Here is a 19,465-nt window from a genome sequence, read left to right on the forward strand (position 1 = left end):
TGATGGCAATCTGGATAGCTGAGCCCAGCTTCTGGCTGCCATGTGGGTAGAAAGCATTCCAAGGTGCTTGAAATGCCACAACAAGCTCGAAGGTGTCTGCCCCATTAACCAAGGCATTGGCTAAGTTCACGGGAGCAAGAGCTACTGCAGCACCGTAACAGAGAGGAGTCCTTCCCTGGTACTGAAGGGCACACTGCGACCACACTGTCACCAAGTGGCCCTACACCTGAACCTCAGACACTTTCCTCTTACTCCTCTTTTTAATCTGCTGGCTCCAACTTCTTTGCCTGTCACCAGATTTTAATTAAATAATCCTAATTAATCAGAGCATTTTGGTTTAATTGCTTCAATGGCATCCTGAGTTTGGACTCAATAGATATTGCAACTCAGGGCAGGTCAGATTTTACAGCTTGTCATGTATTGTTTATCACACTTCATTTGGAAAGAAAACAAATGGATATATGGGATGCAGTGTAATAGTAATTGAGAAATGAGGCAAGTACTACTAGCAGTGAAATGTGAGATTGCCTCAGTGTTCCTGTTGTTCATCTCTCTCCATCCAAGCCAGAAGTTGCACCTTGTATAACATAGGCAGGGTAGAAATTCTCTTCCTGGACAGAAAACTCTGGCAGGTGAAGGGGAGAATGAAGGCAATACTAGTTTTGATTTATTTGCTTGGGTTTTTTTCTTTGTTTGCTTTTCAAATATTTCCCTTGGTTCTCCAGTGAGAACTGAATGAACACATGCAGCCTTGTGCAGCAATGGACGTGCTCCTCCGCTCAGGTCGTCATCAGACACAACGTGGATTTTATGCAAGATGGGTGGTTTAATTTGCTTTGACACTAAATGCAACCAGAACAGCTGAAGAAGTTCCAAATCCTCCAGCAACCTAGGTAAACAACGTCAGATACCAGCAAAAGATCCAGGAGAAGCAGTGGATGGCACGTGGTGCCCTCCATGTTGCTCAGGGTACCAGCAGTGTCCTGCAGAAAGGGACTACCAATGGCTGCTCCAAACATCTACTAGCATTTTTTGTCAGCCCAAATAATTGTCTTTTACCTTCAAACTTCTACACAATCAAGATCCCACAGGTAGTCCAATACCACTGGTAACAAAGGTCATGAAACAACCAAGGCAGAATAGGCTGCTTGTCTGTTTACAGCCAGCATGAATATATTTTCTGTTCTCTTGCATTCTGTTTATTCTGTATTTTTTTTCCTCTTTCTGTATTTTTTTTCTTTTTTTAACAAAGTTTGCAGCACTGCATATTCTTCATTGGACATCAGGAACAAATCCAGCATAGTTTACTGGTACAGTGACCAAGTCTCATTTTCTCTTGCTCACATGAAATATCCCACATGCTCTGCAACAGAAGATGTAACCCAGACAATCTATGTCTGAGCTTGCCCTGAATAGGCAGCTGACAAAACATGGTCATCTGCCCCAGCTATGGCCTGAAATCTTCTAAGAAAAGTTTGCAACATAAAAAGTAGGTCCTCTCCAAATTGTTTGGGGCTGGGACATGGGTCTTGAGGTAACTCAGCAGTATATCAATAGCCATCTCAGTGGGTTGCTGCATAAGAACTAGTAGTGTTATCAGTCAGAGGTAACTAGGTGGTTGCAATTCAAACCACAAGGTGATAAAAGCTGTGGAATTTTATGTGATGCATTTCATCTTGAATTCATTTGCCACTAGAATCATTGTAAGATGAGCTGCAAGTTCAGGTCCTCTAATCCACTTCCTACCCAAGCCAGAATCAACTATGCCCTAAATCAGCACATATTTCTGCTGCCATCCTTACCCAAGAAAAACCCCTGTTCTTGTAATATATTTATTGCAGAGTCCTCTCTGTCCATAGAAACTTAAATCTGGGAAACATGCTAGCTTAAAACACAGGAGAAGCCCCATGGAACACAATGGAAATTCAAGTCAAATGTCTGTGCTTAAAAGCTCATCATGACAAGTATGTTTAGCAATTTTTCAGGACTTCCCACAGGCTAAAGTACCGTTTGAGAATTATATTTGCTATAGCTAAGCCCAAAAGCATCAGATTCATCCCTATGTATTGCAGTGACTGCAGTGTAAGTAAGTGCCATAGACATGCGTTAGAGCATGTTACACACCCATACATCATACACTGATTAACCAGAGTAGACAAAGTCATTTACTCACCTCACTCCAAACCCTTACTAAACATGACCCAGGGGTTATAACTTTGCCACAGGAAGTACCAATTGCCTGAATTTGAATATCACTACCTTTTTTCTCAATGTATTTCCTTGAACTGCAATATACACCTACGTATTTTTAGTCAAGCAACTGGCTTTTTTTCAAGTTCAGTAGCTTCAGTTGGCACAAAATTGAATTTGACAATTCTTTATCTGCACAGTCCTGAAAAGCTATTGAAACTACCTCAATCACAGTCCCTAAATTTCTGAACCTACTTTAAGGCACCAAAACACAAGTGCCTTCATCAGTAATAAGCAACTGCAACAAGAGAGGCTTAATTAAAATCTAAATCCACAGTTTAAAGCAACGTCTCTTTTGTGATCTTGCACTACGATGATATCAAAAGCCTTCTAAAATTTAGGTCCAGTGTCAACAGATTTCTAAAGAAATACGTACAATTACTTTGGAAATTAAAGACCAAGACCATGCCAGTACTCATCAGACAGCATAATTCTTTTGCCTTTTTAATCTATGCATCTAATGAAGTCCATAGAATAAAATCACAAAAGCATCAGATACCTTATTGCACAACAAGCCACATCTTGAACTTCTTATACTCAGCTGGGTGTTTAATTGGGACAAAACTGACTCAGTCAAAGCTTGAGCTGAAGTGCAAGTGGAAAGAAAAGATTTCAGAAAGTCATAGGCATTCTGCATTGTTCCAATAACAATGTATAAGCAGATGATCTGCTGTACTTTAAAGGCTGGTTGTTACAGGTGAGCTTTGTATTGGTTTATAATGGCACCTCATCAACATAAATGGCATTATCTCTAGTCTGAAAGGAAAAAAAAAAGCCCCTATATTATAGAGTTGCTAAATTAGAGATGGATCCCAGAATATCAGAACAGAACCCCAGCTCCTCAGCATATCAGAACAAGAGCTGAACTCCAAGGCTTATCCTTTGTGTTAAGCACAGGTGAAGTCCAAGACACAACACATGAAGGACTGTAGCAGACATCTTAGCAAACCAATGTATTTACTAATCTGCCATCAAAAGCATGGTATCTTAAACAACAACAAAAAAATTGCTGGCTCTCTTGTTCAGCTAAATTACTCCGGACTGACATTGACAAATCAAATCTTCATGGCTATGTATACTAGAAATAGAATTTGGTTGTTTCAACAAAAGTTTAACCATCTAAACAAATTACAGCACTGTGATAACACTCAGAAGCAATCCAAGTGGTCTTTAAACTTTCCTCATCTAAATATTACACGTCAGATATTGCTCACTTTGAACATTAGCTTTCTTCTCTTTTATTAGTCCGTAGATCCAAAGTCTAAAGTCACCAAGAAAGAGTTGGTCCATTTTTTTTACTTCCAGTTTGAATGGTCAATAGTCAAAGTCTCTGTTCAGAAACTGTCACATCTGCTTCTCTTGCCCACATTTTATCCTGGCGAGGTTAAGCACAGCAAAACGTTCAGGTAAATGTGTAGGCACAGTAACAGAGTCAAACTATGAAAAACTACTAAACGAATCAGAAGCTTCAGTTCTTGGACTGTGTTTCAGGATTGGATTTGAAAGTCTGGAGCTGATGCAGAAGCCAAGCTATGCATGGACACAACGACAAAATTGTGTTGAGCTTCAAAATGTCAGCACACCCTCAACTTTGGTAGGCAGGTCTCATTTTCACCAGGAGTTAAATACCATGAAATCTTCATGAGTTGCTGCAAGCTGGATCTAAGCTCATTTGTATCCATTGTGTCTGCCCACTTCATGTTTGAGCAGCTGCCATTATGTCATCAACCTTTAGAGGAGGAAAAGATCTGATAATTTAATCTGTCCACAGACCTTCATCAAAGCCTTGCTGTCACAGCCATGCAGCCAGGCAGCATGTGTGCTGGATGGTCTCCAGAGTTAACATGCAATATATGGCATTCAGTGCTTTTGAGATAGGAATGGCTTTACTTTGTTGGAAATTATGCAGACAGCTTCATTAATTTTTCATCTATGATTCTTATCAGATGGAACAGAAGCAATCAATGCCAAATATCTTCTCTGTCAGAGCTCAGAAGAACTAGTCTTTTGGGGACAAATTCTGATCCCAAATAGACCAATGTAAATCCACAGTATTACATAGTTTCCAGTCAAAATCAGTAGAATCATCTGTCAGTTATGCTAAGAGTCAGCAAGTCAGGATATAAAACAGATACTTTTAGTTCCTGCAAAGTGACTGGTGCCAGTTCATACTTGTGTGTATTTAACATCTACAGTTATCTTAAATGTCTGTTTCGTCTGGGTTTAAAACCATAGACACTGGCACATGCCACTCGAGCTCTGCATGGAGAGAGGAGAATGCAAGATTATCAGCATTAACGTGGAAGCAGCAAATTCAGTCAGATCCTTCAATTTATGCAGCACCTGTACCACCCAAGAAAATATGCATGCAGCTGCTCTTGGGCACCACAGAGCAACTGCAAGTATTCAAACATGAAGTCTCATTAATTGATCTAAACAGTTTAACTATACATCCATCCCTTTTATACAAATGCTTTAACACAGTAAGAATGACTTATAATATCCTGACACCAAACTTTTCTACTGTCAGAGCAATTATTTAGGCTGAAGGGTTAGAGTTTGTTTCATGTTTATCACTCAACAGCCTATTGCATTTGAGTAGATTTCACAAGACCAATAAAAAAAGGCTTCTTGTATGTTACCTAGAAGTGATTAAACTCCAGCTTTGTGTGGTAATGACCTTTAGCTCCACTCTTCACAGCTCAGACTGGTTGCACAATCTCAGCAAGAATCACTTTTAATCAGCATTCAGGGATACCACACACTTGTATGTTCACTGGCAGGTATCTAATATATCCTGTGAATCCTGCTGTCAGTAATGGAGCTGGAAGAAAGCTGGAAGAAACACTCCTTTCAATTTCTTTTGCTCCCTTTTGGTGCATATTCTTCATCATTCAAGTGTCAAGGGAATTGCATAAAGGGCAAATGATTAAATTGCTTGTGTGATATTTGAAAGAAATGTTAATGTGACTAGTGATACTTCAGATAAACACAGAAAACGGATCTAAACAGAGAAGGCAAACTATTGAGCTTTCTAGCACCTATAAAAACTAGCAAAAGAAAATTTGGATTATCACATGCTTAAAAACCATGTGCATGCAGACACTTCTGTCAAAAATTAATACTTTGAATAATATTTTGAGCCATAACCCGCTCAGAGATTTTGAAAATGACTAGCTTGGTACAATTCATAGAGCCCCTGCTAGCCTACAGAGAATTCTTCATTCCATGTGTCATCTGTTTCCTTTGTAATTTAGTCCTGAGGGGAAAAATTACCAACATTTTCATTAACTGAAAGCATGTTTTTTCCAAACTTATGGAAAAAAACCTGTGTGAGTAGGTCTACCTTGAGCTTCTCTTTTTCAGAACTGGGACATAGGTGATGTTTCCACAGCTGTTCTAGTCTATTTTATGTCATTGGTCATGTGCTTTGGTCACTGAGATCACAAACTACGGCATCACTCATTCAGAAACAACAAGGAACACAGCTAATGTACACAGACAAGCCTGCACTACTGAATGCAAGCCCATGTGTCTTCTAGGGCTTGTGAACATGTTTTCTCACACCTACTTTCAAAACAAGCTGAAGAATGGTTACCCATCATTACCAATTCAGCAAGACTTTTGATTAAGAGCCCAACCTACCCAAGTCAGAGATGACACACTCACTGCTCAGCATTGCTTAGGACTCCCAGAACGGTTTTTAACAGTGAACTAATCAATGGTCTTTATTCACTGGGAAGCAACTATATAGGTGAAAGGTGACAAAACATCACAACTTGGATTAATTTGCTGTTCAAAAGAGGTAAAAAGCCATGTACTTTATGTACCAGGGAGAAAGGATGGAGAAGGAAAAGCAGTTAGAGCTTTACACATACAGCTAGCTAGAGTAATAAGCTTTGTTCCCTCCTCACGTGACTCTGCTATGCTTCCACCTCTGCATCGGTATGTGAGATGTATCTAGGAGCCAAAACCACAGATGGTGTCAGTCACTCTAGCTCTTTTGAGGCAGTTAGGCAATATCCACTTACACTGAACAGGTACCTGCCCAGCTACTAATTACTAGTATTTATTGCATACCTCATAACAGCATTAAATTGACTGCTTTGTTTCCCACATGCAAGCTGCACCACAGACAGGAGCCAAGAGACTTGCACACCGGTACCGTCTCTTTACACCAAGTTTGAAACCATCCCACTCATTTTCTTTCATCCTCCTCAAACTGACAATTTATAAAAACTTAGAGGAGATGATTGCAAACTGAAGGTCTACGACGATAATTCGCGTTGGCACAGATGCTTCCACTTTTATTCATGTCCACTGATACAGGCAGATTCCCCCACCCCAATCAAGAATACTTAAGATCATAAGTGAAAAGTGTTAATATTGGTTTACCCTTCAAATATCATACAGGAGTCAAATTCCAGCACCAGTCAAACCAGGCCTGGATCAACAAAAGCTTCATGATCTTGACCAGTCCTGACAGTATGAAGTGAGTGCTGAAAGGAATTTGGTATTCAGCCTTCTATCTTGGATCATGAGGAGAAACCTTCTTCCAAAGATCACATCCACAGCCTTTGGAAGTGAAGCAAAGAAGCTCCACCAGCCAGCCCAGCTTGCATACTGCATCTCTCAGCTGAGTCTTTCTCAAGCAGTGCCAAGCACAGCAGCTCTGTTTCTCCCATTTTGCAGATGGAAGAAGACAAAAAACAAAACAAAACAAAAAACCCCGAACACTTAAATCAACACAATAAATCTCTGATGAAGCAGGCTTAGCCTACTTGCCAGTCCAGCATGTGCAATACCCTTTGTACAAGTTCAAAAGAAAAGGTGCATCATGGTAAGATAACCAGCCCCCCGTACATCCCCTGCACTGAGAGCCCCCCCCATAAAGGAGCACACGACTTCACGGACCAATTGAGCTGTAAAGGGAACCCACGCCTCAGCGGTCGGACGTGATGAAGGAGAGGCCCCTACACAAAGCAGTAAGGAAAAATATCAGAATATGTTTGCTTGTTCAAAGCACAATCTAAGAGGCAGGTTTTCTCAGCAGAACAAGACTGATTCAGTGCCCCATGCATACCCTGAGTAAATGAGAGTCCTATTAAAAACCCAAGTGCACAGCTTTTGCAGGGCTGGGGTTAGCTTTCACAGTGCGCTGCTCTCTTCTAAAGCTGTTGCGCAAGAGTCGTATGTTTAACATTTCTAACCAGCCAAAATTGCTCTTTATATTTGATCAGGAATAATTTTTTTTACCTTTGAACCTGTTGCAACGCAGGTTCAAAGGTTACCTGGGTGCAGTGTTGCCTGTTTATTAAAGCCACACACCAATGATTCGGGGCTTAGTCCTGCCACAGGAGCTGGGGAAGCACCAACCCTTGAACACCCACCAGGAGTTGTAAAGCAGCGAAGGAAGAAAGCTGCACCAGCCCCTCCACCAGCGCTGAAGGAAGGTAAGCAAATCTCTCCTGATCAGAGCCCATGCTTCCTAAGTACTAGGCTTCCTGCTCCTGCAGAGAAGTACTACAAGTGGGACAATAGTCTTAATTTGCTGCAACACCTGGATCCAATGCACTCTTGTAATCCCACTGTGTGCGGTTAAAGGCAACAGCTGTGTAATTGGCTCCACCTTATTAAAAAAGGAAGTCTGGGCTCAGGGGTGGCATACAGAGAAATCACAGCCTGAGTAACAGCAACCACCTGAACACGCCCTGTTGCTATAGACTGGTTGGAACTGGCAAACCTGACTACCGTCCTGGCTGAAGCCATTTTCTTATCAGTTTGTTAGTTATGTCTATTTAAAGATACAGTACACAGAGTACCAGTGCCAGGCTCCCATTCAGAATCATGTTTAAAACAAGAGTTCCAGAAATAGAAGAATCATTGGGTTCCACAGCATCACAGGTAGGTTTTGAGATCTTGTCAGTAAAAGCTTGTTATATGCTAGATCATTTATACACACAAGCTTATTGGCAACATTTGCTACAGTAGGACCTTAATCCCTAAGTAAGGACACAGAAGCTGGCTACAATGCCTTTTTTTTAATGTTTTAAAAGCACAGATCTTAAGAATATGGTGTACCAGACTGCTGCCATCGCCTTGGTACAACTGCTTGGTGTAGCTAGAGATGGAGCCTTCTCTGCTTGTATACAGAGCTGCAGCTGTAACAAAGGAGAGGATAGCAGAGACAAAGATTAACCAGAAATCAAGCTGCAAGTAAGAGAACTGGCAAAAAGCATGCTGCTCTTCCAAGTCCTAAACCCATCGTCCTGTCCATAATACCTTCTCTGAGGAACCCACTTATGCTCTGAGAAGATTATTTATATCCCTGTGCAGTTACTTTGCTTTAAAAAAGCCAGAAGGCTGCCCTTGAAAAGTGTAGCAGAGCAATAAAGAATGATTATTTTCATAGCACTAAGAAAACAAACTGGAATTCAAAACCCCTTCAAATTAAGTGAGCCCACACTTCCCACAGACTCAAAATTTAGATCCAAGTCTTGAAGTGACAACAGAGAAAACTACACTGAGCTAATGCTTCCCCTTCATTTATTTATATCCTCTGCTATTTGCTATAGGTAGATGGGCTCTTTTGGCATCTTTGGAAAGCAAAAGCTCATGTAATGCCATAACCTTAAGGTTTATTATAAAAGTTCATCTTATCCATCCTCTATGCAAATCTCTTGTGACAGTCACAAGACAGAAAGGAAAAAACTTGAACTTTCTATACGTGTATTTGACCTATTGCTCATCTTAATTTGCTAATGGGTATGAAAGATGCAGGTATACATTTTATATACATGTACAAAAAACAGCAAAGGTTGAGTTATTCATGACTGCTATATTTTCTGGCAGAGAATTACTAGCAACAAATGGATTTTTGCCTGTAATAAAAACCTGGAGTTTATTCAGATCATTTGAGGCAGTATCAAAAATTAAAAGCCTCAGAATTTGCATGTCACTTGGGAAAAAGCATCAGCTGTATTCTAATTTATGAGCATTAAACAGAACCAATCATTAAGGAGAAGCTATCCTCCCCAAGGCTTTTCTATGCACATCCCTTAACCCAAATTATGTTGGAGCTGCGAGACCCACTGAGTCCAGGCAATGCAGTGTAACCTTACCGGCTCAGGGACCTCTGCATCACATGCTGGGCTTCTGGTAGGACAGTGCTGCAGGCATGTTCTCTTGCACTTGCAGCCAGAGTCAATGCATCTGAGATACACAGCATTGCTACCCAACAGCTCATCAGAGACAGGGCAAATTCACTGCTTTTTCTCTTCCTCCTGGAAAAATCACAGCCTGAGGCCAGATACCTACATGGGGAAAATCCTCAGAGGCACTCAAAGAAGGTGATAATGGAGCTGGCTGGGCTAGGAGCCTGGCTTTCTTTCCCTTCTTTGTAAGAGGCATTGCCTTTCTCTAAGCATAAATGCACCTTGACTGGCACTATTAAAGCTGAAGCTTACAGCTTCACTTAAATGCCACAGGAACAGGTCAGGGTAGGCAAAGCCAAAGGCAGAGGAGTTTTATGCAGAACAAGCTATTTCTTTTTCATCTTCATGTAAAAATTACAGCAAAATCAGTGAATTAAGCCTCAGCTTCCCTAAAAGTATATCTGCATTAGTAAATAATGCCACAATTACAGTGTAAGTTAGCTTTACCTGAATAGCATAAAGTTTACAGCAGCAAAAAAACCCAATTGCAATTAGTAGAGGCTATGTGTTTTAGCAAGCTAAGGTCCAGGATGGGTTGCATTCTGGATGCAAGTACATGCAATGTTATTCCATCCCAGCTATAGTTAGTCTAGCTAAGCAGATTATTCTGAAATCATGCATTGTGGAAAAACTTTCAGATGGGCAAACTGTTAAGTGGGAAAACAATTCCAAGATCTGAGGTCAAGGCACTAAAGAAGAGAGATAGGTGAAGCTACTGTCTTCCCAGCCCTCCAAACCTGCTGGAAAATTCCAGTTATATTAGACAAGCATCAGAGAGAAAAAGGGAAACTGCAGCAGCTATAAATTTTTAAACAGAGAAATGCAACTGTAAAACCATGAAGAAAATCCCTGTCATAGCAGGAAACAAACCTGAAGTTTGAAACATGATTCACTGCTACCTTGTGCAAATAATTACACATATGTAAGTCTATACCACAGCAGAAAGAAGTAGGTAGCTTTTGAGTAAGAAAAAAAAAAACCAAAACAGAACAAAACCAACAACAATAACCCCACCAAAACCAAATAAACCAAAACCAGCAGCAGAAATGAGGATCTAGCCACCAGCAAGTATGTTACAGCAGTATATGAGAAATACTATACTCAAAGCATTTTGTCAGCATTACAGGCTACAAAGCTCTTCTCAACTAAATGTACGTGCAACTATAGAGACAAAATTGCTATTTTTGAGAGAACAGCTTTATACACAGAGAAAATAATAGCAAATAGATTATAAACAATAAATATAATTTCAAAAGGGTTTGGTCTACTTTTCACCTAGCTCTTCAAAACGTGTAAACTTCCAGCTCCTTTTATCAACAAACAAAAAACTCAACAACTTCCTCCATTTTTTTTTTTTTTCTTTCTTCTAACCACTTCAGTTCCCCTGTGCAAGTTCCTCCCATTTACAAGCTCCCTTCCCAGCATGCTTTTTGCTTGCTGATTTATTTAAACTGGGGAGAGGGAACTAGCTGTAGTTTTTAACATGAGTGTTACCTAATTCGTGTTGGTTTGCTACTGTGCTGGTAAGACTCCCTTTTACTTAAGGAAAAGAGTTTGGTTTCCCACCCCATCTTCATAATGGTAGGTATTTTTGATCTCTTTCATTTGGTTCTCATCTCTGCATTTGCTCTGAAATATTTTCTGTATAAGCAATGAAGTTCTACTTTTATTTTATTGTTAATGGGCTTGCTTGTTGTTACTTACATGGGCTTTACTATAACCTACGTGTAAGTGCAGTGATAAGCTGCAGGGTTCAAGACAATGAGTTTTTTCAGGAGCCTGCTAAGAAATCTCTGGTAGTATGCTATCAGTTAGATGTTAACCTCAGGCTGAGTTAAGTTCAGATATACCTTTGCTCTTCATAGTATAAGTGCTGTAATAATATGTGGTGATAAAAAGACACTAGTATCTAAAAGTTTTTAGTGCTACCTTTTCTCTGTGTGGCTATGTAAGGTGCTTAATGATGATATTCTAGCTTTCTTAGGAGTTCTATGTGAATTTTCAAGTTGAGCTTTAGTTCTAGCTCTTTAAACCATGTTTGTTGTGTGTCTAGAGATAATTTCCTATTAATATAACATTGATGCATGCATGTTTTGCAAGAACATCATCCTGTATTATTTAATAGGATAAACAGTAACAGAACCCATTATACTGACCATCTTTTAAATTTTTCAAAACTTCAAAGGGCTAGTTGAACGTTCTACCTTTCTGAGGAGGTAGTTTTCAAGGAGAAAACCTGATATAAAAATATATATCAAAGCTTGGCTTTTCAATTTATCTGACAAAACTACTTTTAGTACTACGCAGTGTTATGGTGTCATTGCCCTCCTCGTGGAGGGACAGTACTATCAGACATAGTAAAAATCTTTATAAAAAATGGCCTTTCTATTTAAGTATACTGAAAGCCCAAGTTCAGTAGGTTTCATAACTAAGGCCCAGAAACAGCCTGTAACACGTAGTCTCAAACCACAGAGCACTATACTTCCTGAAAGTAAGTTACTGAGGCCTCGTTCTTTCCCACCCCCTAGCAGAGCGCTTCTCAGGCAAGATCAAAGGGTGCTTGAACTGTTTGGCTCTGACTTTCACAAGAGGTACTCTGAAAGCAAAGCCTAACTAAAGTGTATCTTAGGCTTAATGCAAGTTACTGTGGATTTTGCTTTGTGGTTTTTACATGGCTCTGTTCAGCAGTCGCTGCTAAGCTTTTGCACTTTAGCTTCTCTCTGGATGCTAAAAGTTAGATGTTCCTAAACCCTGCAGAACACAAGACTTCTCCTTGCTGCAGCTGGAGGAAGATGGGATATAATGCTTCCAAGGAGTAAGAACTGCCACAGTGGCTCACATCTGCAGGACACCAGCCAAGAGCTGCACTGTGTAAGCAAATATAAAGAGTCAGCTACTAGTGGTTAACTAATTAATTAGTGACCCCAGTGTAGTTGGTTGTACTCCACTCTTCCTGCTTGGAAAGAATGTCACCTTACTAATGGTGATCAAGAAGTTCTCATGATCACCTCAAAAGCATACGCAAACTGTTTCTTAGGCAAACCTGAGACAAAGACTATAATTCTAGAAAACATTTTCCCAGGCAGTGCATGACTGTTGCTTCTGAAATTGTGCAAGTATCAGAGGTTGTTTTGCTGTCTGTAAAGAACTACTGTCATGGAGATGATGCTGATTTCTTTCTTCATACTTATATGCTTGGAGGCACAAAGCTCAGTTACTTTCCAGTGGAGAGAATCTCCTGACTTGGGAAGAATGGAGAATAACTGTTTCATTCCTTCTAGCTAGTGATGGAATTGTTGTAGATGTTGCAGGGGGAGGGGGCATACAGTAGAAATGAGAACATGTACTCCTGAACTCAAGGCTGTAAATGATATGACTGTAATCTCTTCTGATAAAAACTAAGCCTTTGCACTCCAGAGCCTAGTGCATCTTATCCCTGACCATTGATCAGGGCAGACAACCTAAGTAGACTTTAACTGTCTAGCATCTTATTGCACAAGGGGCCTAACAGGTGGTTTGAGACATCCTGTGCATTTTGTATCTTTCTGGTCACTGGGAACCAAGCCTTTCAAAACTCAGGGGTTTCAAGCACTCCACCCCTGTCCCCACACACTTAAGAAAGCAGCTGGTGCTCAGACTCACCCTGCAGTGGCAGCTGGTGTCTGTCAAAAATGCCCTGGCTTTGTCTCGTGCTGCACCGAGTTGAGTTTCCACTCAGTTGATATAGATCAGGTATTATGTATGCACGGGCCGTTGGGATTTGTGCGTTAAGCTCTGGTTGTAGTTGCTCCATAGGACAGATCTAGGGTAGAGCTGTTCTCTTCCCACGGACAGAAAACTCTGTCAAGTACAGACTCTTATACTCTCTGCTGGCTCTTCTGCTTTAAGGGCAGCAGGATTAAGTAGCTTTTGGAGGATAGCAGAGGTAATTAACTAGCAGAGACTTGTATTTGACAAGTAGTTACAGCAGAAGCTCTAGGTATAGGAAACAACTGTCCCAATGATGGGAATTGAGACAAATTTGCTGACGCTCTCTCGCCACAGCTTGAATAACACACCTTACATACTTTGACAGGAATGACTAAAACCCATCTGAGGAAACATGGTTGGAAAGTAAAAGCAAAACGCTGTCACTATTCTATTTATAAAGTAGGAGAATTAGAAACAGTCTTTCAGATATGAAGAGCATTTTTTTGTGTATTGCAGACAAGATCTAGGTATCTGTGGGTTTTTTAACGCAACATGAACTTCTGTAGCTTTAAAGGATGTTAGGTTTTGACTCTCATATGTATAGTCTCATTCAATGCTGTAAGAGGACTAATGAAGACAGTTACTAAAAAAACCCCCCAACCTAGAAGCAAATGAGCATGCAATACTTCCCAGGCTTTAGAGATAAACTTGCCAACAGGTCTGTCTTTAAATTAAAAATCCATTTGGCTTACAACTGAAAATCATCCTTGACTAGCTATAGGGATGCTGGTTAGGTTACACTGGGACTAGACTAGTGTCTGGTTTCTCTTTCTCTCTATGTGAGAGACTTGTGAAATCCATTCAGAATCTGAAGGCAAAAGCTTTGCTGCATTTAATCATCTTCAGGCATTTCTCAATTTCATCAGGTGTTCTCTCTAAACTTTGATTTCTCTGCTTCGAGCACCATTATCCATCAGAGCCTGATGTTCAGTCATCCTAGATGTCTTGGCAGAAACTGCCTTGCATGCGAGTCAGTGGGGAGATGAGAACACCCTGACAGAAAGGTTTTCAGTGACTTATCTGCTGCTGCATGGAACATTTGGGGTTAGTGGGTTCTCTGATCCTTACCACAAAGACAATTGTCCTCACTAGAGAACATTAGGATTGCTGATTAACACAGCCACTGGAAACTGAAAACTACAAGCCATAAACCAGATATGGGTGATCTAACTCTGGTCAGTCTGGGCTCAGAGACTCAAATTCTGGCTTAGAGGCCTGGCTGAATTTACTAACTGTTTGGAAAATACCTTCAACTTTCTTGGAATTATAGTTAAAGGGTAACTGGAGCCCATTGCTCCAGAATGCCTGGTATTCTTCTTGTACAGGGATTTAGTTAGTTGCTAGCTGTCTTGCTATCTACTGACCCAGTTCCCTTGGTTCTGTATGAAGGAATTTGAAAGGGTGTGGTTATTCATCTTGCAAAGTGTGATGTGTCATGTCCTGCATAGCTATTTAGATACTAGCAAAAATAAGTTGGTGAGATCTGAGTCAATTCAGAACAAAAAGCAGTCACCTGTGCTAGATTTGTTTTGGCCATTCAATCTTAAACGTACCAGAACATTTTACAGATTAAAGTACTTTTTTATAAGGGAGGAGGCTGAGGTAGATGTCTCTTTGTCTCCTATAAGAAATCCTGCATTCTCAATTTTTGCTTCCCTGCCCTTGAAGGAAGAGACTCTGGAGGATGCAAGCAGCAGAACTGCTTCTATATTTCCCAGCCAGACTTCCATTGCACGCATTGACTTCCAAGTCACCACTTCCCAGTGGAACGTAACTTTCACAGTTTTGACTTGTGCTGTACCTCATGCTGAGCACGCTTTCACTATCTGAAATACTTGTCCAGCATAAACCCTGCTTTCCAGTAAGAGCAGCTGATCTTGAAGATACTGCTTGTGTTGCAGACTTATATATGTAAGGTAACTTAGCAATACCCCTACTATTTTAGCAATACCCCCTCCTATTGGACAGCTATAATATTGAGGCGTTTTCTTACTTCCACTACTCACGTCACTGAACTGTAGGCATTTTTTGGTTATACTTAATTTGGGAAACTACATACTGGTTTTCCCCAGGCAGATTTTTACTCTTGAATAGAAAGAATTGACATCTGTTCCTCCTCTGACTTAATCAGGCTTCAGCTTTTTGTGGAGGTGGATGCAGCAGGGATTAAGATTTGTGGGGACAGGTGACTTGAGATCTTTTAAGAGGCTTAAAACATTGCATAAGCATGCTTCATTATGGTACCAGGACTCTGTAGGGACAAACTGCTGAAATGATTTGTAGTATTGCTTAACAAACTACTTACTTAAGTAACCATGGCTCATAGGTAGTGAGTGATTCTAACTCATGTCTACTAATCCTCCTGTTTGTTTCAGGTTCAACTCTGGCTCCACTGATCCAGCACAATGATCTGGATACTTCAAGTCTTGTTCTCACCGCTCCCAACACCAGCATTGATTAGTCTGATTGTATTTGGAGCTGGCATCTTCCTGTGGGTGATAAGCAGGCCAAAACCTGTTTTGCCTCCTGTTGACTTGAACAAGCAGTCAATAGGAATTGAGGTAATACTTACTCTGCTTGTGGGCATGGACTAGTTTTGAGCTTAATCTGAATACTGATCCATTCTGACTCGGTATCAGTGGAAACTCTCCTGTCTGATACACACAGCCTTCTCTCCCAGGTGTACAACTCAACAGTATGGTGGGGAGAAGGGAAGTCTTAAGACACTAAGAGTGAGAAACAGCAGCTCTTGGCAACAGGATTAGGTGGGCTTTTTGTCGGATGGCCTTGGCTGTCACTGACTTTTTTCTGTATTTTAAATGCTTTGAGGCTGGCGGTAGACTTCATGTAATTAGGCAAGTGGTAGCACTCAATCTTAGTCAAGTTCTCTCTAATAACCTGTAATTGAATATTAATCTAGGCCACCTAGAAAATTCCTCTGCATATGACTGATGACTGAGTAGATCAAAATCAGGAAGGAAAATGAGACTTCCCTAACAATGCAATGCTACTGAAGTGCTTTAAAGGGGATTGCTGGAAGAATGGCTGAGGAACAAATGACATCATTGCATCTGTTCTGCACGGTTCCATAACTATGCTCTGTTCCTAGGGAGGAGCCAGAAGAGGTGCACTCTTGACAGATAATAACCTGCTTTCTTACTACTTTGAAGATGGTAAAACCTTGTATGAAGTTTTCCAGAGAGGACTGCATGCTTCTGGTAAGCTTTGCATCTGCTAGTTAGTACTTGCCTATCACAAGTAAATAAAATTATTCCAAGCTCTTTTGCCTTGCCTTTTGTCTGTAGTAATAGTTCAGGCTAGCAAAAGCTTTCCTAGCTTTCTGTGGGGTGGACACAAAGTGACCATATTTTTTTTTTATCCCCCCCCCCCCCCGATTTAGAAGTAGTCTTAGTTGGCAGACTGGGCAGGAACAAACATCTGAAGTGTAAGATGGTAGAGTTCAGTGAAGAGTCAGCAGATACCAAGCATCAGAGAGAGTTGGGGGGAAACACCTCTACTTTGCCTTATGATGTGGAGTTTAGTGTAAAATTACTGTCTGCTTACAACAGGAATGAATTTATGCACATGTGACTTCAGGGGTGCCATGAATGTGGGCTATATGTGATAGCTTGCAAGCAATTTCAGTCTCCTGTGGGTTGTGAAATGGAAAAATATCATCAGATCTTGGAAGTATTGCTTGTAAGGATAAAGCCAACAGTCTTACAGTCTTGGTTTGGTCAGAGTGCTTAACTATGGACACTGTGCATTTGCATGCTCCATGCAGTTAGCTGGATGACTGAAAATATTTCCTACTTAAAGTGTTGCATTGAAGTGCTACACAACTTCAGTACTGAGCTTTACAATTGCTTTTCTGAACTCTTCCATTAGGAAATGGCAACTGTTTAGGCTACAGGAAACCCAACCAACCTTATCAGTGGCTGACATATAAACAGGTGAGTATTGTACATGACAAATGATTTAAATTGGGATACTGTCTTGTAACACTAAAGTGGGGGGAAAACTATTTTACAGGTTTTGGACAGAGCTCAATTCCTTGGATCAGGGCTTCTGCAGAAAGGATGCAAACAATCATCAAACCAGTTTATTGGCATTTTTGCTCAGAATAGGCCAGAGGTAAGCAACAAACTGAATATTCTTTCCCTGAATATTCTGACACCCTGGGGAGAGAGGAAGGTCTGTATTTAAATAGCTTGAGGCCACACAGGGAACAATCACAACTGGCTTTTCCTTTTCCAGTTCCCTTATTACTGACTGAGCACATAGCATGCCAGGCATGTAATACAATGATTTTGAACTCTCACTACTCTAAGAATCTCATGGACATGCTCCTTACACATCCCCCACTACTAATGTGTGCACGGGCTCGTCAAACTGTATGAAATCTGTAGGTAATCCTGTCTTGTGAGCTGCTAGTTTTCCTCAGCTTTACCATTTTTCTCTCTTCAGTGGATCATTTCAGAGTATGCCTGCTACACTTACTCAATGGTTGCTGTTCCACTCTATGACACTCTGGGGCCAGAGGCCATTATATATATTGTTAACAAAGGTAACTATTGACTTCCATTATTTCATAATGATTTTTCTAAGAAGCTTTCTTTTGAGAAGGCTGAAGTTCAAGGGAATTTGATGCAAAAATCAGAGTAGCTTTAACCTTACTGCTTTTATACTTTTATAGACAATTTCTGCAAATTAAGCTGCTTTGCAGGGAACATGGTTCAATGCCTAGAAGAAGCCAGTGGGCTTCCTATGTCTCCTAGGGTCTTGAGTGCAAGTCCACTGAAGACCTGCTAGATCCTGTAGACCATCTTGCAGAGTGCTCAACTATTTGCTATTTGAGGTTTTGCAATCTTGAACTCCCACACTGCCAAACAATCAGACAATGTAGACAGGCTTGCATGCAAATTAAGACTAGATGTGTGTCTCTGATTTAAAGTTGCAGGATGTAAAGAGTGGAGAAAGGAGGGGTAAAGATATGCTTTAATCTGTTCAATCTATCTGGTTAGGGCCTGTTGTTCTACAGAAGCAACAACTATCATGCCATCATGGAAGAAACTGGTGAGGAAGCTTGAATAAATCTTCAAACTTTTTTCCCCCAGTCTTAGGAGAGATATGGGGGGGAAAAAAAAATATCCACTGTTGTCACAATGATCTGGGATCCAACCCATAAATAGGATTTGCCAAGCAAAATCACTTTAACAGTTATGCTGGTGAACGTTGCAAACAGGTCTTGCCTTGGGACTATGCAGCTGTGACTTAGTAGGCTAACAGGGAAGCAGCATGTTCAGGCAAATCCAATTCCTCTGCCAACTTCAGGGGAAATGCTTTTGTAATTGCATAAAACCCTTGCACATGCAGGGAAGCTGAGGCATTAACTCAATACTTTTAGCTACCTCTTTCAAACAGGTCCAAATTTCTTTATATTTAAGGAAGATGGCTAAATCTAAACAATCAGTGAGGACAATTCTGAGCTTTTATGGCAATACCAAAAGTTTAAATGCTTATCTTTACTGTGACTGAAGGTATTTGTCTTCAGTTCCTCGGCATTTGCCCTCACTTTGTATAGCTAGAAACTCAAGTTTGCCCAATCACTTGGCCATGGTAGAAGGAACCTTCTTAGCATTGTAAGCCAGCCACTGAATTCATATGAACAAATACAAGTGGTTTCAGAACAAACCAATGCTGTGTTCTAAATGTATGTGCTACTGAGCTGTCACTCACTAGCCTCATGTCTTCTAAAAAGACTTCTGAAATGTAATTTCTTTTCTGTAGCTGACATAAGCGTAGTGATCTGTGATAAGCCCGAGAAGGCACAGATCTTGCTTGAGAACTGTGAGAAAGAAAAGACCCCATGTCTGAAGACTATCATTCTCATGGATCTTTTTGATAAAGAGCTCAAGGACAGAGGAGCTAAAGTGGGAGTTGAAATTCTAGCACTGCAGGAGGTTGAGGTAGGTGACTAAAGGCTTCTGCTTGATCTTGCAGAGGAATACCTTGCCAGCTAGACATCTGGACCTTCTCTGGCAACAATGACACTTAATGTAAGCATTATCCAGTTGTCACACGTGTACCTGAAATCTTGATGACCAGTCATTTTGAAACTTGATATATTCAGCCAAAGGGACTTGCAGAGTTCAAACCACTAACTAAAATTGTGTCTGTGTGTTGTGGACAGTCAGTATGCATTAAACTGAAGACTTCCTTAGCTTAATTCATGGTGCAGTTGTAACAGG

General features: G+C 40.6%; 1 protein-coding gene across 2 annotated transcripts in view; it reads left to right on the forward strand.

Moving 5' to 3' along the window:
* The window catches only part of ACSL5 (acyl-CoA synthetase long chain family member 5), a 31,160-nt gene that overhangs the window by 3,397 nt on the left and 8,298 nt on the right, over positions 1-19,465 (forward strand). The window contains exons 2-9 of one of the 2 annotated variants that reach the window (XM_069796979.1): positions 7,529-7,703; positions 12,222-12,335; positions 15,590-15,775; positions 16,324-16,432; positions 17,103-17,167; positions 17,247-17,348; positions 17,682-17,781; positions 19,005-19,183. In XM_069796979.1, the coding sequence (XP_069653080.1) occupies positions 15,620-15,775; positions 16,324-16,432; positions 17,103-17,167; positions 17,247-17,348; positions 17,682-17,781; positions 19,005-19,183 (711 nt within the window). In that variant the 5' untranslated portion in view covers positions 7,529-7,703; positions 12,222-12,335; positions 15,590-15,619. Of the gene's footprint in view, positions 1-7,528; positions 7,704-10,963; positions 11,046-12,221; positions 12,336-15,589; positions 15,776-16,323; positions 16,433-17,102; positions 17,168-17,246; positions 17,349-17,681; positions 17,782-19,004; positions 19,184-19,465 lie in introns of those variants that run through there. The other variant, XM_009929790.2, reaches the window with a different exon arrangement.

Source organism: Haliaeetus albicilla, chromosome 11 (genome assembly GCF_947461875.1).
Source record: "Haliaeetus albicilla chromosome 11, bHalAlb1.1, whole genome shotgun sequence".
Lineage (NCBI taxonomy): Eukaryota > Metazoa > Chordata > Aves > Accipitriformes > Accipitridae > Haliaeetus > Haliaeetus albicilla.